At 44.7% G+C, this 26,692-nt stretch overlaps 2 protein-coding genes and 1 long non-coding RNA gene across 8 annotated transcripts; 2 read left to right on the top strand and 1 right to left on the bottom strand.

Moving 5' to 3' along the window:
* Window positions 1–487: 487 nt before the first annotated feature.
* Window positions 488–9,597, bottom strand: Pnp (purine-nucleoside phosphorylase). Its single transcript, NM_013632.4, has 6 exons — window positions 9,307–9,597; window positions 5,879–6,048; window positions 3,539–3,642; window positions 3,182–3,357; window positions 2,878–3,068; window positions 488–2,496 (listed from the first exon to the last, which is right to left on the bottom strand). Exons 1-6 carry the CDS (start codon window positions 9,315–9,317, stop codon window positions 2,279–2,281), a joined length of 870 nt encoding a protein of 289 aa, NP_038660.1. The 5' UTR covers window positions 9,318–9,597; the 3' UTR covers window positions 488–2,278.
* On the top strand, window positions 8,422–9,752 carry Gm52117. The gene is made up of 2 exons (XR_003951131.1): window positions 8,422–8,692; window positions 9,277–9,752. It is a non-coding gene; the product is annotated as a predicted gene, 52117 (long non-coding RNA).
* Window positions 9,753–22,889: 13,137 nt separating this feature from the next.
* Window positions 22,890–26,685, top strand: Pip4p1 (phosphatidylinositol-4,5-bisphosphate 4-phosphatase 1). Of its 6 annotated transcripts, none has more exons than XM_030247755.1 (7): window positions 22,890–23,266; window positions 23,576–23,766; window positions 24,210–24,316; window positions 24,593–24,698; window positions 24,842–24,894; window positions 24,969–25,079; window positions 25,863–26,685. In XM_030247755.1, exons 1-7 carry the CDS (start codon window positions 23,125–23,127, stop codon window positions 25,972–25,974), a joined length of 822 nt encoding a protein of 273 aa, XP_030103615.1. In that variant the 5' UTR covers window positions 22,890–23,124; the 3' UTR covers window positions 25,975–26,685. The 6 variants fall into 6 exon arrangements, with proteins under 6 accessions (XP_030103615.1, XP_017171453.1, NP_001297434.1 ...); XM_017315964.2 differs by having other exon boundaries at window positions 23,009–23,287; NM_001310505.1 differs by having other exon boundaries at window positions 23,051–23,266; window positions 24,989–25,079.
* The last annotated feature ends 7 nt before the right edge of the window (window positions 26,686–26,692 follow it).

The raw sequence follows: 26,692 nt of genomic DNA, 5'->3' as shown, positions 1-26,692 counted from the left end.
GCTCAGGCTGAGCTCAAACTTACTATGTAATGCAGATTGGACTCAAATTCTTGACCCTCCTGGCTCAGCCTCCAGAGCACTGAAGTTTCAGGTGAGCACTACATTCAAGTAGATATTGGATAATTTGGTTGGCTTTGGTGTTTGATTCAATAGAATTGAGAACCTTGAATGTGTTAAGCAAATGGTTTACTACTGAGCTGTACCTAAACCCACTGACAGGATATGTATGTGTGTTTGTGCATGTGTGTATGGACATGCTCATGTTTATACAGGTGTCTGTGTGTGCATATGGAGGTCAGAGGACTACCTTGTATATCATTCCCCAGGTACTGACGCCTTCATTTGTTTGTTTGAGAAAAGTCTTCTACTAGGCTTTAACCCAGCAAGTTGGCCTTCCCAGATCCAGAGACCAGGCACCCTCCTTGACTTCCCCAGCACTGGAACTATGAATGGAAACCACTACCACGCCTGATCCTTCATGGTTTCAAGGTAGGCACTTTACTGACTGATCTATTCCCAGCTCCTTAAACACTCAAATATGTAAAGTGCTGGAAAACAGAAACAAGAAAATGTTATGAATTTATGCAAAAGTTCAGTTGGAGTGAAAACTGAACATCACAATGTGGGATTGGTATATAAAAAAAAAAAAGACTGTGTGTTAGCTGAGAGTACTCCACTTTCCTCTCACCCACATTTCCCCCTTAAATGTTGGGTCCCAGCAAGAGTTTGGAAATATCGTAGCCATGGAATCATTCTGGAGACAGACAAGATGGCAAAGCTTATCTTCCATAACAGACTAGCTGGGGCAAATCTTGCTGATGTACCTATGCTGTAAGTGGGTGACGCACACTTGAGTACGTTGCTTGACTAGCTGCAGTCTTGTTCAAGTGTTTATCTCTCACCTTAGCACAGGATGTTGGCATGGCTTATTACTGGATGAGGCTGGAAGGCAGATATTGTACAGAAGTCACTACCCTCATAATTTTCATGTCGTCTCTAGGGTGTATTTTCACTTCTAAATGATTTGAACTTTGGGTTCCTGAGGTTGGCTGTCTCCATTGGACGTTGTGCAGTATATGCTAGAATCCTGAAGCAGGCTGTGATGCCAGTGAAGGGATGGACTTGCTAGCAGCACAAGCACAAGAGTAAGCACATGAAGAGCAGTTTCCTTCCTCCATGTTCTTCCTTATATAGCCTCCCATCAGCAGGCACAGGCCAGATTAGAGCTGGATCGAAGGTGAATATTCCCAACTCAAGATTGAGATTAAAGATGTGTCTTCCTACCTCAAAGATTCAGATTAAAAGTAGATCTTTCCATTTCAAATGAAGCAAAAGTCCCTCAGTTATGCCCTCTATTTGAGTTGTTTGTTTTTTTTTTTAATTCCAATCATAGTCAAGTTGATAACCAAGAATAGCCATTCCATGGTGTTTAAGCAGAGAAGGAGTGTGAACCAACTTTACAGGCTTGGTTGGAGTTGGAATGAATGTAGCCATCACCATGACAAATGGCGGCAGACAAAAGTGTATCTGCTGCTGCACTGTCAATATAGATCTGGAAAGAGCATGACTCAGAAATTAGAGCAGAGAAAAAAAAACAATGCGAAAAAAAAAAAAAAAAAAAAGGCAGTGCTGGAGAAGTGAGATCTGTGAGATGCAGATACTCAAGCAATGGAGTAAATGGAGAACGTGGGAAATGAAGGCTAGGAACAAGTCTGAAAGAAGTAGTCGCATCCCCTCCACACACACACCATTTTTTCCCCTTCATCCCTTGCTACTCACGCACCAACTCATCTCCATTCTTAGCTGCTTTTGGAACATGTGGTCCCCAAAGCTTTTCAAGTCGTTTTTGGCCGATGCCCCAGCTTCATACCGAACCACACACAAAAGAAAAGTACTCGATCTCTTTATTCTCAAAACATTGTGATACTAAATAAAATCCAAGAGGTATTGGGTTGATCTTTGGTCCTTAGGGCTTTAGACTGAGCCCAGAACATGTCTGTCATCTCCAAGATGTAGAAGGTACTGTTTGAAGGCATATATCTCAAGTGTGGGAGGAATGGGCTCCAGCTCTTCCAGAGGAATGAAAGTTAATTTGAGAAGGCAACTAAGCAAGAAGACTGGGCATTAGAACAGTAGAACAACATCTGGAAAGTGAAGGGTAAGCTCCTCTTTCCTTTCTGCTAGGATCTAAGAACAGAGACTAGTGACTTCATCAAGGAAACAGAGTAGAGAGCTACTTGGACCCCACCAGGGGAGCAGCGGAGCACTCCATTGCAGGTCAGCTGCCACGATCCGGGAGTGGAATGCTCTCCATAAGAATGGAGACAAACCTTTCCAATGTCTGTGCAGCTGCTTTCCCGGCATCCAGAACTTCCATGTGATTGGCCTTCTCCAAGTTCTCATAATCCATGACAACCTTGTTCGTAATGAGTGAGAAACCAAAGACACGGAGCCCACAGTGCCTTGCGACGATAACTTCTGGGACTGTGCTCATGCCTGAAGGGGAGAGACAATGACTCATGTGGCTCTTCTCACTCTCACTCTCTGAAGTTCACTGAATTTCAGAAAGCATCCACAGCAACTAAATTAGTGCAGAACACTCGCTGCCCTACCTCTCTCAGGTAGCCTTACTAGCTACTTATACACTTTGCCAACACAATCTTTTCCTCTGCTTTGTTCCAATTAATGAGTCCATCTTGCAGCCACAGGTAGAGAAGGTGGCTGTACTTACATTCAGTAACAGTGCTGAGCTCAAGCCTGTGGTCTCTGCTTTCCTAGTATTCTATGTCATCCTCCCCCAAATCCATAAGTTCTCTCTCCCCTTTGCTATTTTACCAGATCCTTTCCTCAAACCACCAGCCAAATCCCCCTTCTCACCAACAGCATCTGCCCCCAGCATCTTTAGCAGACGACTCTCTGCCACAGTCTCAAAGTTGGGGCCTGCCAACATCACGTAGGTGCCTTCTTGTAGCTTTCGTTGCTCCCCCATTTGTTTCCAGGCACTGAAAGCCTTCTGCCTCATATCCCGGTCATAAGCATCAGACATGGCAGGAAAACGAACTCCAAACCTGGAACACAGGTGGGATTATCTCAGATAAATGGCACCAAGTGAACTTTCTTTCCCAACTCCTGGACAAGGCCAGACTCTCTGCATGTAGAGCAAGGGATCAAAGATGTGTACCTTTCATCGTTGGGGCCCCGGAGAGGGTTCTGGCCACAGAAACCAGGTAGGTTGATGTGATCACGGATCAGCATAATATCTCCAACTTCAAAATTGGGGTTGAGTCCTCCAGCAGCATTGGTGACCACCAAAGTTTCCACACCCAGAAGATGGAAAACTCTCACTGGGAATGTCACCTTAGATGCAAAAGGTCAGAAAAGACTTTTCAAAACCTCACCAACCAACTCAAAGGTAAGGATAATATGAACCATGAAACAAAAGATCAAAAATTTGAAGCAGCCCAAATGGTTAGACAAAGTAGGACAGTTCTCCCATCTTCCTCTTGATCCAACCAAGCTTGTGCCCCTGGGTGTTTACCTTTGACAGTGAGTATCCTTCATACATATGGAACCGGCCTTGCATCATCACACAGCATCTGCCATTCAGCAATCCAAACACCAGTCGGCCTGCGTGACCTTGCACTACAGACAGCAAGAGAAAAAAGCAAAGTGATTATGCTCAGTGTAGTGAATGGTACATGCTTTTTCTTTCAGTACTCAGGAGGCAGAAGCAGGGAGGTCTCTGTCAGTTCAAGGCCAGCCTAGACTGCACAGCAAGTTCCAGGCCAGCCAGGGATATGTGGCGAGACTGCTACAAAAAGAAAAGCAAGCATACTTCCCTGTATCACACACACAAGCACTTACTAGAAGCCACTCACTGTGTCTAACGTATGATGATATAATTAACAACAACAGCAGTATGCTGATCTTTATAATCATACAACTGTACCTTAGAGACATGGGATAAGAACATTGATGTGAACATATAACAGAAGGAATTTCAAAAAACTTTTCCAAATGGAGAAACTCATACTGCAAGGGAGCAAAAGAGAGTACAAACCAAAGCTTAAAATGTGTATGATAATTAACTCTGCTAACTAAACTGTGTGTCTCCTTATTCCAGCGAGGGAGCTCCTGGCATATGTTGGCATCCTAAAGATGAACAAGGAAGACGAGCCCAATACGACTCTTTCTTTTTGGCCCACATAGCAATCCTGTGGGGTATGTGGGTCATGGGAGCATACAGATTAACTGTTACTACCATCCCCATTATCTGGCAGTGTCTTTCCCAGCACTCGGGAGGCAGAGGCAGGCGGATTTCTGAGTTCAAGGCCAGCCTGGTCTACAAAGTGAATTCCAGGACAGCCAGGGCTACACAGAGAAACCCTGTCTCGGAAAAAACCAAAAAAAAAAAAAAAGCAATAGAACAAAGTAGACATAGCTAAACTTCAAGTTAACTTGCTTCTCACTTAGTGCAGGGCTCTGCTCCCTGCGGGACGGAGTGGCAGATGGCCCACATCGCTACTGTCTGCCTTCTCCCTTCTCTCTGAACAGGGTTACCCTTCCTTCCCTCACTCCCACTCCTCCCTGCTCTGCTCTTCCATTCTTACCCCAAAGGGCTTTTAAATATTTACTAAAAGTTTCAACTCCCTTAGGAAAGGTAGATAGAAAGGAAGATATGTAAGAAGAAATAATCATAATAATAATACCAAAGTAAGTAAGTTATTTAAAATAAAGAGAAATGAAAAAGCTTGCTCTTGTCCTTTCTAAATCTGAGTCTGAGTTTTCATGCTTGCGGTCACAGCGCTACAATGATGACAGAGCTCAACGTTACATTTCCAAAGGCCACTATGAACCAAGTGTTTTCCTGTATTAATCCCTGTGTGCGCCCATAACCACAGTGGCCACAGTGCTTATTGTTGCTATGTATGTCTAGGCTGCACATAGAGGTGGAGATGAAGGAAGACAGGGAGGATGACCTGGAACAGGTTGTCTTTCTCCTAGGGCTACAGGTTCTGCTTCTTCTACTGAAGGTGAGTGTGAGTGCGTGCATGTGTGAGTGCGTGTGCGTGTGCGTGCTATAGCGTGAAGACAACTAGTGTGAATCAGTTCTTCCCTTTCAGTTCATGGGTATCAGAGAGTGAACATGTTTGTTCAGCACCTTTCCCAAGCCTCCCCACCCTAACACACACACTAATAAGGATTTCTTTCTGAAGCCTTTCTGATTCTGTGGTGTCTCTTTCCCTCTTACATTTATCTTTGGTCAAAAATTAGGACAATGGGGCTGGAGAGATGGCTCAGCGGTTAAGAGCACTGACTGCTCTTCCAAAGGTCCTGAGTTCAAATCCCAGCAACCACATGATGGTTCACAACCATCTGTAATGAGATCTGATGCCCTCTTCTGGTGTGTCTGAAGACAGCTACAGTGAACTAATATAATAATAACTAAATCTTTAAAAATAAATAAATAAGTTAGGACAAGAATAAAAACATCTCCTTGATTAGATTCCACATAAGAGCAGTGTGATGGTTTGAATATGAATGGTCCCCTAAGTCACCAGGAAGTGGCACTATATCTGAAAGTATTAGAAGAATTAGGTGTGGCCTTTGTTGTAGATGTGTGTCACTAGGGGTGGACTTTGAGGTTTCAGAAGCCCATGCCAGGCCCCGTGTAGCTGTTTCAGCCATCAGATCAAGATATAGCTCTCAGCTACTGCTCCAGTGTCCTGCATGCTGCCATACTCCCCACAATGATAATGGACTAAACCCATAACAAAGAAAGCCTCTAATTAAATGCTCTTTCTTAAGAGTTGCCTTAGTCATGGTGTCTCTCCACAGCAATAGAACAGTGACTAACGCCCCACAGTCCAGCCAGTACCTGTGCTTTGGGGAAAGTTGGGTATCTCATTGTAGTCAAAGATCTGAGCCTCCTTTAAGTGAGCAGTCAGCCCTCCTAAGCCGGAACCACAGATCACTGCCACTTGAGGTCGATATTCAGTGTGTTGCAGAAGCCACTTGGCAGTGGTCTCATAATCTTCGTATGTGAACCTAGGAATTAAAGGACAAGTACATACATAGGCTGTCAGCACAGAAAACCTAACAGGTATTCTAAGGAAACAGAGCTGAAAGCCCAGCCTGCTTATACAACCACTCACCTGCCTACTGCTGAATCAGGCCCACTAAAGGCCTGACAAGAAACACCCTTCATTCCAGAGCATGACAAAAATGAATGAAAGCCTGTTTGCAATGATGGCCCCACCTCAAGTGCTCTGTCGCTAAGTTGCACCTCCAGCACTAGGAAGCTCATACCCCTTCTCTCCTTTGGACAGAAAAGGAACCAGGTTTATGACGCAGTGATCAAATCAATGTGAGGGCTCTAAATGAACTGAGGCCCTCCTAAAGGCAAGCCTCATGCCTTTATTGTTTGTTTGAGACAGGGTCTCCCTATGTTGCCTACTACTCAACAGCCCACCACCATGCCCCTATTCCCTGCTCCAACAGCTCATCCATGGGGTAGATGTAAGGGTAGGCCAATTCAAAGCTCTGGATGTGAGCCTGGGTGGTGGCTGAGTCTACAGCTCCTCCACTCACATCACCTGGGTCAGCTCTCCCTCCCAGGTGAGGGTTGGGGCCAGATCTCCTGAGTGTTGCAGCCAATGAGGGCAGAGTCAGCTCTGCACAGCCCTCAGTCATGTCCCCAGGTGGCAGCCCAGAAGATCCACTTGGCTTTTGGTGGTAAAAGACCCAGACATGGTTCTCAGTAGTAGCAAAGGCCAGGACCTTACCTTGGCTACAGATAGCACACCAAGCTCCTCCTCACTACACTCGTGTCTCCAGTTCCACTCCCTTCATTGTGCACACAACACTCTGCTTCCCTTTTTCTTCTGTCTCTCCATCTCTCACTTTCTCATCTATTAGTGCCCGTGGCAGTTGTTTTGGGCTTGCTCTGCTCACTGGGCCCATATTTAATTAATTAATTTTTAATTTGAAAATTTAATTACACTTAATTTAGTTGGTGTCTGTGTGTGTGTGATGTGTTCAAAGCATGCCACATCATGTTTGGTGGTCAAAAGGATAACGGTGAGTCAGTTATCTCCTTCTACCACAAGACTGGAACCCAATTCAGGCTTGGCAGCAAGTACCTTACTTGTAGAATCATGTTACTAGCCCTCAAATTTTAAAATTTTTATTAGTAAGTAATAACACTCCTAGAAATCTACAGGAGAGCCTTAGTTTCTCTAAACATGTTTCTTTGATTCCCAGATACAGATCTCTGCCATATGGAATTAACTAAACTTTTTTCTTTTTCTTTCTCTCCTTTTGTGTGTGTGTGTATGTGTGTGTGTATGTGTAGTATTGGAGTTTGTTTTCAGGCAGAGTCTCATGTAACTTAGGCCAGACTCAAACTGACTGTGAGTTCCTGATCCTCCTGTCTCTACAGTGTGAGCTATGATTTACAGTTAAGAAACTAAATGACTGTGGCCCACAACTTTAATCCCAGCAATTGGGAGGCAGAGGCCAGCCTGGTCTACAGAATGAGTTCCAGGATGGCCAGGACTACACAAAGAAACCCTGTCTCTGTGAGGAAAAAAAAAAAAAGAAAAAGAAAGAAAGAAACTAAATGATTGTAAAACAACACAAAACCCAGGCTTATTTCACAACACTGGTTATAAAATGCCAAGCTAGTACTAGCTTCAGGCACTAGTTCAAAATAGAAGTTTGTAGGCCCATCCCTTCAGATGAAAAACTTGTTAAAGAAGTTATGAAGGGTGGCAAACAACTTTAATCCCAGCACTCAGGAGGCAAAGGCAGTCAGATCTCTGTGAGTTCAAGGACAGCCTGGTCTAAGGTGTGAGTTTCAGGAAGAAACGGGGCTATGTACAGAGACTGTTTCAAAACAACAGAACAAACAACCAGACTTGCTAGGAAGCTCTGTTGTGTAACAGTTAATCTTTCCACCTCCTGCTGCTCCCTCTCCCTCTCCCTCTCCCTCCTTTCATCTTGGCTTCCCCCCACACTAAGGTATTTTGTTCTTCAGAAAGCAAAGAACAAGGTACATAACTCATAACCAAGTACTAGTATTAACTGGGAGCTGGTCGTGGTGAGGCAGATCTTTAAAATCCCAGCATTAGGAGGAGGAGGAGCAAGGCAGGAGGATCTCTGCGAGTTTGAGGGTTCCAAAACAGAAGGAAGACAAACCCTGTCTAGTCAGCCTGGACCTTCTCACAGTCCCAAGTCCAATTTTATCACATCATACTGCAAAGATCAAAGATTGCTCCTAGGAGTGGAAGAACGGAGGTGTACACAAATTGAACACAACTAAAAAAGCCTTTTTTTTTCCTTCCAGCCAGGGAGCTTTAAGTATTAGAGACTTAAAGACATGGCAGACCCAGACATTAGTATAACTTGAGCCTAGCCTGGAGGTATAGCAAGACCTTGTCACAAACTGCCACAGAGTATACTATAGGAAGCAAAACAGGACTATAACACAACAGGTTATCCACAATGAAACAGCTAGGTAGGGCAGGGACAGATAGAAGCAATTAAGTAGGCAAGAATTTAGGATGCAGTCCTAAAGGGCCGGAAGTATGAGGCTTGGCCACCTGGCCATGTCCAGCTATAGCTCACAGTCCCCGAGGACACGTCGGACCTGAGATCATCCTAAAGCCACTGTGATCCCTACAGCTCTGCGGTGAGTCAATCTAGGAATTCCCGACCCAAAAGGAAGGGAGTTGACTTTTTTGCTTTTTGTTTTTGTTTTTAAAGTGGGCAGGAAGGTGTGTATAAGTATCTAAGCAGGTCAGTGAATACAGATTTCCCAGCCTTAAAAAGACTCCATTCCTCATTTGTTAATGCGACTTCCAGCTTGGAGGAGAGAGAGTCGCGGAAAATGAGCAATTTTCCCTCTAAAGGAACTGCGGAATTGCACAACAGAATTATCTACTGGGTTACTTGGACCGCTGGAAAGGAAACTTGTGTTATTAAGTAGTCAGGGCTTTCGCCTCCTTCCCCACATACATCCACATACACCATGGAGGCACAATGTTCCTTGTGATGGTGCCTACACTGCGCTAACCTGTTTCTTCCTGCTCCGGGGCGCCCCTACCGCTGGTTCCCGCGCCTGCCTGTCGCGCCAGCCGCCCCACCATTCTGGAGCCCTATGTCTGCCACTGGGCTCTGTGCCAGGCCTCTCTGCATCCCCAACAGACTCGCTCCTTCTCTGGGCCCAGGCTGATAAGTTCCCAGTTCTCAGCTACAGCCCGTCTCTCTCGGCAGAACGCCCGAGTCCCCGGGCCCGGCACTTACTCGTTCTCCATGGAGTCACCGACGGCCACGCCGAAATCCTGCCCTTTCCGCTCCACGGCGACACTGTCTGAGTCAGGTCAAGACTGTTAGTGCACTATTCGCTGGGCCGGCCTTTATATCCTCAGCCCCAGGCTCCAGCCAATGGCAGCGGCCTTGTCTCCATGGTGACACACCCTCATCCAGAGGTGTGGCAGGAAACCTCTCCAGAGTTCTTTTCAAAGAGACCCACTCCTAGTCTAAGGCAACCAGCAGATGAAACCCGCACACAGTCATGATTTCCCAGCCAGAAAAGGAGGCCTGTGCGGAAAGAGAAGCAGGGTAGAGAGCCCCGGAACTGCCTATCTGCAACTCCATTCTCCGCTGCGTTATTGGATAAGAATTTGAAAAGCGAAAAAATTCAATTTTTTTTCATAGATTGCGCAATCTTGAAATAAAATGAAACGAAACAGTGTCTGAGCTGCTTTCGGGAATAGGGAAGCGGTTGCTGGGCGGGTAACAGTGCTGACTAGGAGCCTGCAGGATTTGGGGAAACACTTCGTGACCCAGATAGAAATGAGTTCTAGATGGTAGGCATAGACAGGATGGCAAGATGGCAAGATGGCAAGTTGATTGGACGCACAGTACGGAGTCCAAACAATTCTGCTAACTTTGAGAACTTTTTTTTTTCTTTTTTTTTTTTTTTTCATGACAGAGTTTCTCTGTGTAGCCCTGGTTGTCCTGGAACTCACTCCGTAGAGCAGGCTGGCCTCGAACTCAGAAATCTGCCTGTCTCTGCCTCCCAAGTGCTGGGATCAAAGGTGTGTGTCACCACTGTCTGGCAGAGAACTCTTGTCAAGAAGAAATTTCACATAATAGAAGCACACATTGCTCCCCACCCCCACCCCAGAATTAAACAGTATACTGTGGAAAGTATTTGGCATCTCTTTTCTGTAATCAAACTACATAACCACCTATGCTTCGTTCTTGAAATTCTTTAACTGTTTCTCTCCTGGAAATTTTCTCTCCTGCTTGACAGTTTATACCACAACTCAAGCCACTGTTTTCCAAACCTGTTTTTCTCACTCACTTAAAAAATATTTATTGAGCATTAACTGTGCACCAGTTTTAGTGGAGTGAGCACAAGAGTAAAAATAATTGCTGGAAAGTTCGGTGTGGTGGTATAGACCTTTAATCCCAGTACTCAGGGCCAAATCAGAGGATCTCTGGGTTCCAGGCCACCCTGGACTGTTGGTAATGAGGTTCTGTCTCAGTAGTAGTAGTGTAGTAGTAGTAGTAGTAGTAGTAGTAGTAGTAGTAGTAGTAGTAGTAGCAGCAGCAGCAGCAGAAAGGAAAGAATGATGCAGGAGATTGTATACATTGAGGCTGGCCTGGGCCAGTCTAAGCTGTTTTGTTGTTGTTTCCTCCTCCCCACTCCCTGCCTCTTCCCTTTCACTCTGGTCCTGCTCTCTCCGGCCCATAGGTTTTTTATTTGTTTCTCATTAAGGATGGTTGTGAGCCACCATGTGGTTGCTGGGATTTGAACTCATGACTCCAGAAGAGCAGTCAGTGCTCTTAACTGTTGAGCTATCTCACCGGCCCCTGTTTTATTGTTTTTAAAACCTTTTTGTTTTATTTACTTATTTTTTATTATGTTCATGGTACTTTGCCTGCATGGTACCTATGTGAAAGTGTCAGAGCTCTAGGGATGGGAATCACACACAGGTGTAAGCCTGGATTTGAACTCAGGACTTCCGGAAGAACAACCAGTGCTCTTAACTACTAAGCCATCTCTGCAGCCCTTAATTTTTTTTTTTTTTTGTAGTTTTTGTTTTTGTTTGTTTGGAGTTTTGTTGGTTTTTTGTTGTTGTTGTTGTTTTAAAAACACAGTTTCTCTGTGTAGCTCTGACTGTCCTGAAACTCCCTCCTGAGTGCTGGGATTAAAGGGGTACACCACCACAGCCAGCAATAAGTTTTTATTTTTGATTGGTTTAAAATATTATATCACTATTGGGCTTTTTTGAAACATTAGGGCCATTTGTGGTAGCATATGCCTTTAATCCCAGGATCTTGAAACTCCTGAGACTCTGACTTGTGGCTAATCTGGCCTACAAGGAGTTCCAGAACAGCCAGACAACTTAGAAAGACCCTATCTTAGAAAGAAAAGAAAGGAAGGAAGGAAGGGAGGGAGGGAGGGAGGGAGGAAGGAAGGAAGGAAGGAAGGAAGGAAGAAAAAGAAAGAAAGAAAGAAAGAAAGAAAGAAAGAAAGAAAGAAAGAAAGAAAGAAAGAAAGAAGAGAAAAGAGAAAAAGAGTAGAAACTACTGGAATACAGTGAACACCTTTAATCTCAAACAATGAAGGTAAAGTTAGTTTGTAGAAGGAAGCATCCATGTTTGCAAGTGACTTCCAATTGAGTAGACAAAGTGATGAATCCGAGAAAGATCTGACAGACTTGGATATGCCCAACTCTCCTGAGAAGAGAGAGGAAAGGGAATCTACTTGAGGGGCAGTATATTAAGAGAAAAAGAGAAGGAGGCAGTTTTACTGGGACAGTTTGTACAGAGACAGGGTGCAGAGAGAGAACAAACTAGACACAGGTGAAGATAGAGTGAGCCAGAAAATGAGAAGAATCCATAAGAGTAGAACAAATAGATAATTTTAGGTCAACCAGAGCAATTTAGGAGTAGCCCAGAGAAGCCAGATTGAATCGGTTATCATGGAGAGGAGTTTGAGCCAGAACAGCTGAGTAGACTATCTAGCCAGAGATCAGAAAGGAGAAAGAATGAGCTTATTTAGCAGCAAGTGTCAGAGGCTGAAAACATTCTAGACCTAGATTAGATTGTACGGAGGCTGGAAGCTGCCAGGGTTAGGCCTGGGTTAGCAGACTAAGGCAGTAAGATTCCAAGGCAACCTTTACCACTAGAGAACAAAAGTTATCTATGCTAATGGTACCTGAAGGAGTCTCCATTATGACACAGAATTTGAGAATCATGGTCCCAGTCACTTTGATGTAACCTCATTCCTTTTTTTTTTTTTAAGATTATTTATTTATTTCATGTATGTTGGTACACTGTCGCTGTCTTCAGACACACCCGAAGAGGGCATTGGATCCCCATTACAGATGGTTGTGAGCTACCATGTGGTTGCTGGGAATTGAACTCAGGACCTCTAGAAGAGCAGTCAGTGCTCTTAACCGCTGAGCCATTTCTCCAGCCTGTAACCTCATTCCTGAGTTCATACAATATAAATGAGTAGTAGTACTAGTACAACCTACCTACACATGAGTTCACTCTCTAGCCTTTGCCTACCAACTATGTCATTCATCCCCAATAAACTTTTTATGCCTAAATTTTTCTCATCTGGAAAATTATTAGAGGTTTTTGGTTTTGCTACTCTTACAAGGATCATATGATATACTTAAGTGTTTTGTTAAGTATCTGGCGCTATAATTATAATAAACACAGTAAATGTTGACTGTTACTATTTCGTGGTTTTGGGGATTTTTTTAGAATTATTTATTTTATGTATTTGAGTACACTGTGGGTGTCTTCAGACACACCAGAAGAGGGCTTCAGATCCCATTACAGATGGTTGTGAGCCACCATGTGGTTGCTGGGAATTGAACACAGGACCTCTGGAAAAGCAGTCAGTGCTCTTAACCGCTGAGCCATCTCTCCAGCCCCTACTGTCTCTTTTTTATCTTTTGATATCCACCTAACCTTTAATCAGGTGCAACAAAAAATTAGTGGTTCATTGAGTTTATCAGCATCATCTAGAATCCCACAATGCTCAGAATAGTCATATGACTATTTGCATTTAATAAAATTATGACAACATAATCACAAGTGGTAGTTCACATTTTTAATCCCAGCACTTGGGAGGCAGAGGCAAGCCTGGTCCACAGGGTGAGTTCCAGGACAGCCAGGGCTACACAGAGAAACCCTGTCTCAAAAAGACCCAAACAGAAGAATCTCAAGGGCTGAGATCTGAGTATTGTCTAGTTGCATAAAGCCCTGGGCTCAATCCTCAACACAACATAAAACTAGAGTAAGCCCAGAACTTGGAATATAAAGATAGAAGGTTCAGAAATTGAATGTCAATCTTAGCTACAAACAGGTTGGAAGCTAGCCTGGACTATATGAGACCCCATTGCAAAAGAAAAGAATCCCCAGATCCTTTGTGTGAGAAACTTGTTTAATACTTCTCTCAACTGTTATCTCTCATCCTTTGTAGACCACAAACTAGTTTTATCCACTTGAAATATCATTTATGCTCACTACCACCAATATTTCTCCAATTACTGAAATTAAGATATTATTTTAGTTTATTTTGTTGTTAAAGGTATCACTTTTGGTTCTTTTATTTCATTACTCCATTTTTTTCCCTCACTTAATGCCTGGAATAACTGGATAGACATTAAGAACTAATCTAATGTCTTTGACCCCAAAGAATGGCCCCAGAGAGAGAGGCTGACTGCTTAAAGAAAAAGGGGAAAACTAACATTCATAAAAGACATGAAACACAGGGGAGTGAAGGCTCAGAGAAATTCCTGCTCTATCCCACCCTAGCCAACCTGCCACCTGAACTAATTCACTCTGCATATTATGAAAGTCATGTCGTAAATATGTATTTTATTCGGGGCATGGTGGCACACGCCCTAATACAAATACTCCTTGGGTAGAGGCAGGTAGGTGGATCTCTGTGAGGCTAGCCTTATCTTCATAGTTCCAGGACAGCCAGGGCTACATAGAGAGACCCCTGTCTCCAAAATACATATTTTAGCTTAATGTGTTTGTGGGGAGGAAGTGGGGATGAATGCTTATGGAAACCAGGGGTGCTGGGTCCCGTAGAGGTAGAGTTAGAGGCATTTGCTGGCTGCCTGTGGGTGCAGAGAACCTAACCTAAGTCTTCTGCAAGAGCAGTACACACTCTCTTAATCTCCAGCTCCTCAAAAGTAATCTTTAGTCTGTAAATGAAGCCAATATACAACCAACTCAGAGGAGAAGAGTGGAGCACATGGTGCCCACTGTTGAGGGCACTCTCTTACTGAAGACTGAACCTAAGGTCTTGTATGTGTTGGACAAGCCCTCTACTACTAAACTATATCCTCAGCCCTTCACTTTTGTTTTGAGACAGTTTCACTAAGTTGCCCAGGCTGGCTTTAGACTAACTCACTATGATGCCCATTCAAGCCTTGAACTTGTCATCCTCCTGCCTTAGCCTTTCAAGTACAGGTCTGTACCATCAGGACAATAAAGAAGTAATTATGGTAAATAATGTAAGCATAATGTTATTGTACATTGTGAAAAGATTATCCATGTATTACTCAAATGCAGATTTCTGTGCCCCCATATCTAGCTGTAATCTTTATCCTAAATATCTCCTGCCTCGATGTTGTGTAAGCATTGCTCCCCATTTCTTCTCTGATTTGTCAATAAAAGCTGGTCAGCCAATGACTGAGCAGAGAAGAGAATAGGGCAGGACTTCCTCCCAGCCGTGGGCTAGGGGAGAAGAGAGGAAGTGGGGATTAGCCACAAGAAGAAGAGTCCAAGAGACACCATTAAAAAATACCTGGATCCCAGGTTAGTACAAAAATGCAAGTATTGACTGGGATTTTTTAACTGCAAGCTAGCCAGATTAGTTTAGAGGATCAAAATTGAGCTATGCTGCTCAGTTGTTGTGCTCTTAAAGCTTATTAAATAAATATAATAGTCTAGACTCAAGTATTTGGGAGCTAGCTGGATTAAGAGGAAAACTGCAATAAATACTTTATAAACTGCTATTTACAAAATAACATCACAAGGAGGGAGAGGTGTTCAAATGAAGGCTGCCCTAATTGTGGGAATCAGCCACACCTGATGTGATGGTTTGAATAAGAATGGCCCCATAGGCTTATATATTTGAATGCTTAGCCAGCAAGGAGTGGACTGTTTGAAAGAATTAGAAGAATTAGAGGGTGTGATCTTGCTGGAGGAAGTATATCACTGGGTGTGGGTCTGAGGTTTCGAAAACCCCTGTTAAGCCCATGATCTCTCTCTGTGCCCTCCACCCCCTCTGAGGATTAAGAAGTAGCTCTCCAACTCCACTCCAGGATACTGCCAGGCTCCCTGCTGTGATGATAATGAAGTAAACTTCTGAAACTGTAAGCAAGCTTCCAATTAAAAACTTTCCATTATAAGATATGCCTTGGTCATGGTGTCTGTTCACAGCAATAGAACCCTAAGACAGAGGTTGGTGCCAGAAGTGGTGCATTACTGTCACAGGTCTAACCATACTGTGGTTGGTGAAATGTGGATTTTGAAATATTGGATTAGGAAAGTGGTTGGATGTGTGTTTGAGTTTCACTTGGGTAACGAAGAGCTCTACTCTGCACTTCACCCTATGCCGCCATCAGGTGCTGGGCTTGCAGGAAGCTCCAATACACTGTTCAGGGATTGGGAGAACACAGCCTAAAAATGGAGACCCCAGCTTGGGTGAGAAACAACACAGGCTGAGGACAAAGCTGGGGTCCCTAATACCCAGGAATCCAGTGGCAGCTGAAAACAACATGAAGTCAGGAATGGAGGGGGGCTGCGCTGCCCTTTGATGAGCTGGGGACCAAGGGAAGGGGAGGGGGAAGCTCTGCTTTAGCTTAGCTGGGAATGTCTGGGAGCACAGAGGGGCTTTCTGAAGGATAGTTAAGGGTGTGGCTCTGTATGGTGAAGGCTTCTTGTCACAGTGGTTCTTGATGAGAAATATAGTCCTTGCTTATCCATATTGTTTTTTGGCAGTAGAAGATGGATGCATACAACTTCTTCAGGGTGGACCAGAGCTTAAATACTTTTTGCAGGAAGGAATGTCCAGGAAGGGAAGCTTATTGTCTAAACCCTCAGGCCCATCTACATACTCCATTAACATGTAGAACTCTGTGTTCTGTGTTACATGACTAGTGGTCACCTTCTTTGTGGGGAAGTTGTGGCCAAGTGTTCCAGGCCAGGAATCTGGTCAGGGGTAAATGAAACCTACCATCCTCAGGTGTGAGGTACCACGGCTTCTGAACCCTCTCCACCGTATGTATCAAGGTTCCTGGCACGATCTACTGCCCCACAGTTGGATGCTTTAAGCAGAGCTTAATGGGAATGAAAGAGAGTGCTGCAAAGAGCAATGTGAGCTATGATGGCCCAGCTTAGTAAGTTTCATAGGGAAAGAATATTAGTAAGTGATCTAATGGCCATTCTTGTGATATTTTGGGAAAGAATGTGGCTGCTTTTTTACCTCATCCTAAAAAGTCTGTCTGAGGCTAAATTAAAGAGTTTGGATTAATGCTGTTGGCAGAAGGGTTCAGGACCACATAGTATTGACTCTGTCATGTGGTTATTAGTAATCACTCCTATGCAGATGAAAAGGAACAAGCTGGACAAATAAATACACAATGTACAGCCAAAGGAGAAAAGGAGCGCCAGAAGTGTAATGGAGTCAAGTCCAGTGCTCAAGGAGATAAAAAGTTTAAAGAAAAACCTTATACAAAATGAAAAAAAAATGTAATTGTGACTTCAGAGAAGACCCCAACCAGATAAGCTCTCAACTTGTGGAAAAATTACAGAAAAAATGTAAGCAGTGATGGAAACCATCAGTAACAGAAAGCTGCAAATATAATTAAACAAGGAGAGCAAGTTCCAGCCTCATCAAGCAGGAAGAAATGAGTAGCTTCAGTCACGTGGATCTGGCTTTAGAGTCAAGGATACAAGAAAGGGATTATGTAATCTCCCTCTGAAGCTAAGAAAAGCTGCTGAGGCCAGGCATACAATTAGGGATGTCCCTGCATGGATGCCCAGAAAGGAAACTGTATGAAAACTAGATTGTGTTGGAGAACCTAAGATGCTGCAGACACCAGAGTCATGGAATACCTCCCAAGAGTTATAGACTGGTGTGGAAATCAGACCAAGAGAGAGATGCATGTTGTAGTCAACAAAGCTGTAAGGAGTTGGAGATCTGAAGAGCACTTTGTCACAGTGACTAAGGCACCCCATATCCTACCTAGTACCTTCTGTAAGTTGCTAAACTCTTAGCATGTAACAGTCCCAAGGTGAGGCGGGCCAATAGAATCAACTTCCTAAATCACTGCTCTATATTCAAGTCTTGTATAGTGGTTCTCAACCTGTGGGTTATGACCCCATTGGGACATTGACTAACCCTTCACAGAGGTCACCTAAGATCATCAGAAAACACAGATATTTACATTATGATTCATAACAGTAGTAAAATTACAGTTATAGAATAGTAACAAAAATAATTTTATGGTTGGGGGTCACCACAACATGAGGAACTGTGTTAAAGGGTTGCAGCATTAAGAAGGTTGAAAACTACTGGTCTAGTACCTTCTCAAATCTGCTAAACTTAGAAACCCTTCTCTTCTATATTCAGATACCTCTTTCCTTTAAAGTCTATAAATATAAGGATTTTCCTTTGTTATTCAGGCTGCCATTATATCTTCTATCCCAGCCTCCTTCCTGACCACTGCTGTAAGTACCTGGCATTATTAAAGGACCATATTCCTTGAAATCGGGCTTAGTCAATCTCTCTACTGAACGTGGAAAGAATCTTCATTATTCATTTTTTTATTTTTAGTTTTTTAAAGACAGGGTTTTTCTGTGTAGCCCTGGCTGTCCTGGAATGAATCACACTTCCACATTGCTGTTCATTACTAAAGGAAGTCAGGACTGGAACTCAAGCAGGTCAGGAAGCAGGAGCTGATGCGGAGGCCATGGAGGGATGTTTCTTACTGGCTTGCTTAGCTTTCTTTAAAGATTTATTTATTTATTTATTTATTATATGTAAGTACACTGTAGCTGTCTTCAGACACATCAGAAGAGGTCTCATTATGGATGTTTGTGAGCCAGCATGTAGCTGCTGGGATTTGAACTCAGGACCTCCAGAAGAACAGTCAGTGCTCTTAACCGGTGAGCCATCTTTCTAGCCCCTCAGCTTGCTTTCTTATAGAACCCAAGACTACCAGCCCAGGGATGGAACCACCCACAAGCGGCCCTCCCCACTTATCACTAATTGGGAAAATGCCCCACAGCTGGATCTCATGGAGGCACTTCCTCAACCAAAGCTCCTTTCTCTGTGATAACTCTAGCCTGTGTCAAGCTGACACACAAAACCAGCCAGTACAAGCTGTTTCCAGAAATCTCAAAGAATCTCTCAGAGAACACACAGAATCAAGAGACTATGTGGCTGTTTGGGGGTGGGGGTGGGGGTGTTGTTCTGTCACTTACCATGTGACTAAAGACCCAAAAAAGCAGAGTTGAATAGATGGCTCAGCCGTTAAAACACCTGATACTCTTCCAGAGAAGCTGGATTCAACAACCATCTGTAATCCAGTTACAGAGGACCTGGTGTCCCCTCTGGCATCTGCAGGCAACAGGCAGGAAAGTAGTACACAGACAGACAAGCAAGCAAATTAAATGTGTACGTATATGATATCTATCTATCTATCTATCTATCTATCTATCTATCTATCTATCTATCTATCTATCTATCTAAAGACCAGAAGACCTATTCCTTTATGTTGATATGTTTTGTTTTGTTTTTTACCATCTTTACGGCCTTTCTCACAAATTACTTTGTTTTCTGAGCTTGTCATATCTGATCACTACCAAACCATATTCTCACTTGAGGAGATGACAAACTTCATTAACCTGAATTTTCCTAGGGTGCTCTCTGCCTAGAACTGTAGGCAGCTTTAGACCATAGACATCTCTCTAGAAGGGATCCACCACACTTTATGTCCTCTCTTAGACTGCTAGTCTGCTACGGTAGCAGCCCCAGAGGTATGGTGGGACAACAGGATTAACTTTCTAAATAGTGACCTTCTATCTAGTCTAGCATCTTACCCACTCTGCTAAATGCAGAACTCCTCTCCTGTCTCAGAGCCCCTCCCTTCTAATGTCTATCGAAGTAAGGGATTTCCTTTGTTCCATGAGTTGCTGTTATATATCCCATCTGAGCTTCTCCCTCTATGAGCAGTGGCAATAATAAAAGACCGGACTACTAGGAATCTATCCCAATGCATTTATTATTTAAGACAGGTAGTGAGTGATTACTCCACCTCCAGACTAAGTAGTGGGTCCTTGGCATTCAGGGATTATAGAAAGTCTTGGCATTCAAGGATTATAGAAAAGGCTGAAGAGATGGTTCAGCAGTAATGAATGCTTGTTCTTACAGAGGACCTAAGTTCCACTCCCAGCATCCACACAGCACTTTGAAGCTGCCTGTAACACCAGCTTTAAGGTACTCTAAAACCCTCCTCTCGTCTCAGCAGGATCCTGTATACATTTGGTGCACATAAACTCATGCAAATAAATACATTTAAAGATGCTTGTTGTCAAAGTTGACAATGTGTGTTTAATCACCAAGACCCACATGGTCGAAGAAAACCAATTACCAAAATTTGTCCACTGACTTCCACACAAGTGAATAGACACACCACACACACAAATATAGGCTAAGTTTAGTGGTATATGCCTTTGATCCCACCAATTGGGAGGCAGAGGAGACAGGTGGAGCTTGAGGCCAGCCTGATATAGTGAGCTTCAGGGCAGCCAGGACTACAAAGTAAGATCCTGTCTCAAAAATAAACAAATGAATGAATGCAATTTTTAAAATAATCTTTTTGTTTTAATAAAAAAAATCCAAGACTTTTTTTAACAACCCAGCATTGTCATGAGAGCACTAAGAGAGCAATTGTCTTCCCTGAACCCTCTCCCAGATCTAAGGCTGAAAGAGGTTTAAAGACAAGAGGGCGGTGTCTGTATCGAAACTGGGTATCGTGTCTCAAGCCTGTAGTCACAGCATTCAGAGGCCTGCAGTAGCAGAATCATTAGTCCTAGTAGCGCCTGGGTCACAGAGAGATCCTGTCTCAAGACACAGCACAAAAAGATGTAAAGGTGTGTACTGAGGAATTCATAAATTATCATGTACTTCCTTCAATACCTCACATACTTGTCAGAAAATATCCAATCTAGTGGCTAACATTTACTTTCATTTGATTTCTAGTCTACACCCTGTATTTGATCTGTAACAAAAACATCACCTAGAGGCCAAATGACAAATGAATAAATGAATGAACAGTAGATAAATACATAAACCATTTATTCTCTCTCTCTCTCACACACACACAAACTCATTTATTCTACTTTGACCCTTCAGAGTATAAAATGGGTTCTTTCCTCCCTACATTGTTTTGGTGGCAGGAATGCATACTAGGATTGAAATCCCGGGCATAATGTGTGCTAGGCAAGTGCTTCACCACTGAAATATGTCCCCAGTTCTACTTTTAACTTTTTTTGTATAGCTAGAACCGGATATAAGTTATCATAAAACACAACTTTAGTGAAGATGGAGGTATCGTATCACAAAAGGATAGATTTGGGGGGCTATATATAGCAAGGGCCCAAATAGCGAAACCTAACCTAATTGAGAGTCTATAGCAGAAATCAGCAAGAACAGCAAACTGGCCTGTTGTCTGCAGAGCTGTGACTCATTTTTTAAGTATGTGCTGGGGAGTGTTGGGGTTGTTGAAGACAAGTCTGATGGTAGAAACTAATCTGAAAAAAAAAAAAAACCTGTGTCTAAAACTATCAGAACCTAGAATCAGGCATGGTGTCTCAGGCCTTTGAGGAGAGGTGGGACTTGCCAAGAATTTAAGACCAGCCTAGTTCAAGGATGAGACCCTATTTAAAAAAAAAAAAAATCAAACCAAAACAAAAAAGCCTCCATTTACAATTTCTTTGCTGAAGACAAAAATTAAGCAAAGTCTAAAGACGTTCATCTACCAAATATGACAAAACTATCTTTGGATTTGAGTCACTAGCTGAATCAATAAACACATGTGTATATATCTGACAGGTCAGTATACATCAATTGAGTAAAATGATGCACTTCCCTTCCATCGGTGGAGAGAGACACTAATAAAAGATAATTTTCATTTCAGCAATGGAGGTATTTAGATCAGTTGTGGATCACTGTAGTGGCCTCCATCTGCTCTGAGGAAAGGCTGCTTCTTTAATGGTGTATTTGAGAGAGAGAGAGAGTGTGTGTGTGTGTGAGGGGGGGGAGCAGGCAGACGTGTGGATACATATATATAGGTATTTATTTAGAATGCTGTTCAGAATTTTAGTGTTTTAGGAGGGCAGCAGCAGTGGGTTTTCTCCTAGGGCCCATGACGTCACCAGCCACAGTAGTTGACAAGGTTGACAGAAGCACACCATCCCAGGCCTAAAGTCCAGCAGGTTACCCTTGAGATGAAGTGCCACACTATTGAACCCACTCTTGCTGGGCTGGCCATTGTGATTTGTAGGGGGTTTTAGTTGCTTTTCTCCCATGGCAGCTTCCGTAGACAGCACTTGCACACATGCTTTGAGAGGGGCTTTCAGGTTGGTTCCAACCTTAACCCTTGTAGAGACACTTGTAGAATTAATTATAATTTTACAGCTATGCTTAGAGGCAAATGCCTGTATTCTCAATTACCCGGGAGGTTTGCGAAGAATCACCAAATTCCAAGCCAGGATCTTGTCTCAAAACTAAAGACTGTGGATGTAGCAGTGGTAGTACAGCACATTTTCAGAATTAAAAAAAAATTATTATTATTATCTTTTTTAGGCGCTGAAAGGGAACCTAGGGCTTCCAGCATGGTTACCATTAAGTTCACCAGATAGCATCACCATAACCATCCTACAGGAACAGTCTCTCATTTCCGTTTGTGAGTCAAATCGGACTCAAACTCATGATCCTCTTGCTTTAGCCAGCCTCAGACTCAGCATGCGCACTAGGCTTTTAGACAGTCTTCATATAGCTCAGGCTGGTCTCAAACTCTTAGCCAAACCCGAATGTCTGATCCTCCTGTCTCCATCTTCCATAGTCTGGGATTACAGCCCTACACTGTGACCTTCTGTTTTTTTAACTTTGGACGTTTTTATTTTATATATATGTGTGTGTGCCCACGCACTTAAGCCACGTGTATGTAGCTGCCGGGTGCACAATCTCCAGGAGGTAGAGTTACAGGTAGCATCGGCCCTAGGACTCAAACTAGGCTCCTTTGAAAGAGCAGAAAGTTCCCTTAACCGCTAACGCATCTTCCCAGTGCCCCGCCCTCTTGTATTCTGATCCTCCTTGTGTAGTTCAGTGTTTCTCTCCGCTACCCTGGAATTCCCTTTCCTAACTCATCTCCCCAAGTGTTGCATTTACAGGCATACGCAACCACATCACCACTACTCGGGGGCCTTGTGCCAAGTCAGACAAGCGTGCTAAGCCCTCAAGCTCCCGGTGGCTTTTCGATTCTTGTCCAGGTTTTAGGGCGGTTCCCGCGGCCCAGGATACCAGCCCTGCCAGCCAGAAGGCAGCCGCCCTCACGTTCTGGCGCTAAATTTGGGCCAATAGGGTTACGTCCCACGGGAGACTTGGGCCCAATGAGGAGCGACTCACGCGACAGGCTGCGCACGTGACGCGTGCGGGGCAGCCGCCCACCTGGGCCGGAGGTAGCGCGACCGCCCCACTTCCAATCGCTCGCACAACTTCGAGTCACGTGCAGTGTTTACGGACTCAGCAGCTACGGGAAGACCATGTGACAGTGACGTGACACGTCTCTCTCCAATGGAGAAGGGACGCTCCCTTACAAACCGGGAACTGTTTCAGGTCCACGAATGACAGCGCAGAGGGGCGGGGCCAGCCTGTCACGTGAGCGGGGCGGCACTGGCTGCGGGCGAACGCGGCGCGCAGGCGCCTTAGGGACCCGGTAGCGACGGCGGCGGCGGCGGTGGCAGCGGCGGCGGGAGCTGGTCGCTGACCGAGCGGGAGTCGCCATGGCGGCAGACGGAGAGCGCTCCCCGCTGCTCTCCGAGGCCGGCGATGGCGGCGCTGGTGGCAACGGCTTAGCGGGCCCGGGCGGGAGCGCGACCGGGCCCGGTGGAGGCCTGACGCCCTCCGCACCTCCGTACGGAGCCGGTAAACATGCCCCGCCCCAGGGTAAGCCGGAGGTCTGAGGTGCACGCAGGCCTAGGGGCGGATCGGGTCAGGGGGCGGAGCCTGCTTCCGCGCCAGGTGTGGCCCCGTGGCACCTGTCACGGGGCGAGGCATCCTCGGTCCGCAATCACTGCCTAAGCCTGGCCTGAAAGCGGGTTTTGAGGAAACTGATCTGAGCGCTTTTTTTGTGAGCAGCGGATCGAGCTTACTCAGAGGGTTCCCCACGTCCGTGGAGCATCCGTGGGAAGTGTTCGAATGATGATTTTGGGTTTATCTGCTTCCTCTTCGTAGCATTTCCCCCGTTCCCTGAGGGACATCCAGCCGTGTTGCCTGGAGAGGACCCACCCCCCTACTCACCCTTGACTAGCCCGGATAGTGGGAGTGCCCCCATGATTACCTGTCGCGTCTGTCAGTCTCCGATCAACGTGGAAGGCAAGATGCATCAGCATGTAGTCAAATGTGGTGTCTGCAACGAAGCCACTGTGAGTTATAACTATCTGCAGAATGGGCCTTGTTTCCTGGATCCTCTTTCTGGTTCAACACCCTGTTCATGAAACTTTCAGTTCCTGCATCTTGCAGCAGCCATTTCTTTAGAAGCCACTCACTAAAAATAACGTTCACCAAGCTCTCACTTTTTGATCTTTCCTGGACCTGAAGTGTAGTTCTCACTGGCAGTTGTTGCAGTTGCTTTTGATTTTTGTATTTTGGGGTTCTCTGCTTTTCTGAGACGATCTCACAATGACCCGGGTTCCCATCAGACTCTGCAATCTTCCTGCCCCAGTCTCACAGGCACACTCTACTCTGCTGGCAACATTTGTATATCTCAAATGTCTGATTCTCTTTCTCAGTAATGTCCTTGCAGAGGACTGGGATAATGGGCTTCTCTGCTGAAATGCCCATTGTTCCTTTATTCATTGTTCTCTAGCCCATCAAGAATGCACCTCCAGGAAAGAAGTATGTCCGATGCCCCTGTAATTGTCTCCTTATCTGCAAAGTGACTTCTCAGCGGATTGCCTGCCCTCGGCCCTACTGGTAAGAGACCTAAGAAGAGAAGGCCATATGTAAGGAAAGTTGTAAAGCAATAGGGAAACAAACAAACAAAAAAACAAACAAAAATCTAGAGCTGGGCAAGGTGGTGCATGCCTGTGTTCAATCCCAGCACCTGAGAAGTGGAGGCAGGAAGGCCTGTGTAGTAGCACCTTGAATGTCTAGTCATCCTGCCTACACCTCCTAAGTGCTGGGATGCAGTGTGTCATCAGATCCAAATAGAACTAAGAATTTTAAAAACATACTTTTCCCCCTGTATAGCAAAAGAATCATCAACCTAGGGCCTGTGCATCCAGGACCTCTGAGTCCAGAGCCACAGCCAATGGGTGTCAGGGTCATCTGTGGACATTGCAAGAACACGTTTCTGGTGAGGAGGGATATTGGGAAACCCTGGAGGAGGCAAGTACTAGGAATAGTAGTAAATCCTGAAAAGAATTTCCTCCTCCCCCCTGCTTTCGGGTTCTCATGGAGGAGAGCCTTCTTTCTATGGCTGTTCTTCTTTTTCCATAGTGGACAGAATTCACAGACCGAACCTTGGCACGATGCCCTCACTGCAGAAAAGTGTAAGTGGTTAGGGATTGTACTGGTGACTGGGTGGTGGGTGGCATAAAATCAACAGGGCTATTCCAAATATCAGTTTCTATTGGCTCCCCACAGGTCATCTATTGGGAGACGATATCCTAGGAAGAGATGTATTTGCTGCTTCTTGCTTGGTTTACTCTTGGCAGTCACTGCCACTGGCCTTGCTGTGAGTAGCCTCAATGCAAACCTCTTACCAGCCTCATCACAGGCTAAGATTTGAGAAGGTGATACCTTAAAGAATGGTGAGAGAGCTGGTGTTGGGTTCTGTCCCTGTAATCAAAGAATACAGGCAGTTCTAAGGTAGCCCAGGCTACATAGCAAGACCCCATCTATAATACAAAATGAGGGAGTAGGTTGTTGCCAGCTGCAAATGTGGCTTAGCTGGTAAAAGTATTGGCCTAGCTTGCATGAACACGATCATCCAGCACCACACAAACTGAGCAGAACTGAGCATGGCGGTGCAAGCCTGTGGTCCCAGTACCTAGGAGGTAGAGGCAGGAGCATAGAATTTCAAGGCCATTGACTATAGGATTTGAGGCTGTGCAGGGTACCAACATGAGACCCTTGCCTTATAAAATAAAAACCTAAAATGAGTCTGGTGATAGGATGTAGGGGGAGTATACTTTTAGGTAGAGGTGAACTAAAGTTAAAATTCACTAATAAACTAAGAAGCTAAACAGTGTCCCCACTCTGGAGAAAGAAATGAGTTATCAGCAATCCTGGTTCACTCAGTAGATGTGAGAAATGCTGGCAGATGCCTGGGATGGCAGAGTACTTTACTGCTTAAGGGAAGGAAGCACTAAACCACCTGATCTTGGAAAGACCCCTGAAGGTGTTACAAGTGATTGGGGTACAGAGACAGAAGTTTGCATTGCATTACTGTTTCTAGGACTTTGAAATAGTAGATACCAAAAGTAACCTCATCTTTTTCTTCTTCCTCATCTGTCAGTTTGGTACATGGAAGCATGCACAGCAATATGGAGGGATCTACGCAGCCTGGGCATTTGTCATTTTGTTGGCTGTTCTATGTTTGGGTCGGGCCCTTTATTGGGCTTGTATGAAGGTCAGCCATCCTGTCCAGAACTTCTCCTGAGCCCCTTGATGCAGTCTGTGCCTGACCGCTGCCTGGTACCAACAGTAACACTACAAAAGGCTCTCTGGACTTCTACAAGGAAGCCAAACAGCTGCCTCCCTTTTCCCTGGGGAGAGGTAGGAAGGAAGCAGTCCCTTCCTTCCTTATGTTTGGAAGGGTAGGTAAGACCATTGCTGGCTGGCTGCTCTCTTCCAGGGGTTGCTGTTTAGGGTAAATAGGCAACATTGCCCCTAAGCCTGGATCCTAAAGATGGTTCTAGCCATGCCCTTCCTGTACGTGCTCCCGAGAACCATTCCTGTCCCTTAATACATTCCAGGGCAGGGTTGGGGTGGGAGATGGGAGGGGGTGTTCCCCTCCCTCTGTGCACCATTAGGACCTTGCTGCTGCTATTGCACTTCACCAGGGGCTGGCTCTGGCCTCAATACCCAGTCTCTTCTCCCCACATTTCTCGTCCTGTGGGGTGGGGTAAGCCACTGCTCTGTACAGAACTATAGGAACTGATGTGTATATATATAACTATTTAATATGGGATATGTTCCCCTAATCCTGTACTTCCCTGAATTCCTCCTTCCGATTTTACTTCCAGTTGCAGTATTGAACTGGGCTGAGGTAGGGTCACTGTCTTGGGAGAGGTTAGGGACTCATCTGTGCTTGTAAATAAATAATGTCATGACTCTAACCTTTCC

This window comes from Mus musculus, chromosome 14 (genome assembly GCF_000001635.26).
Source record: "Mus musculus strain C57BL/6J chromosome 14, GRCm38.p6 C57BL/6J".
NCBI classification, from domain to species: Eukaryota; Metazoa; Chordata; class Mammalia; order Rodentia; family Muridae; genus Mus; species Mus musculus.
This window is presented reverse-complemented; position numbering and strand designations above follow the sequence as displayed.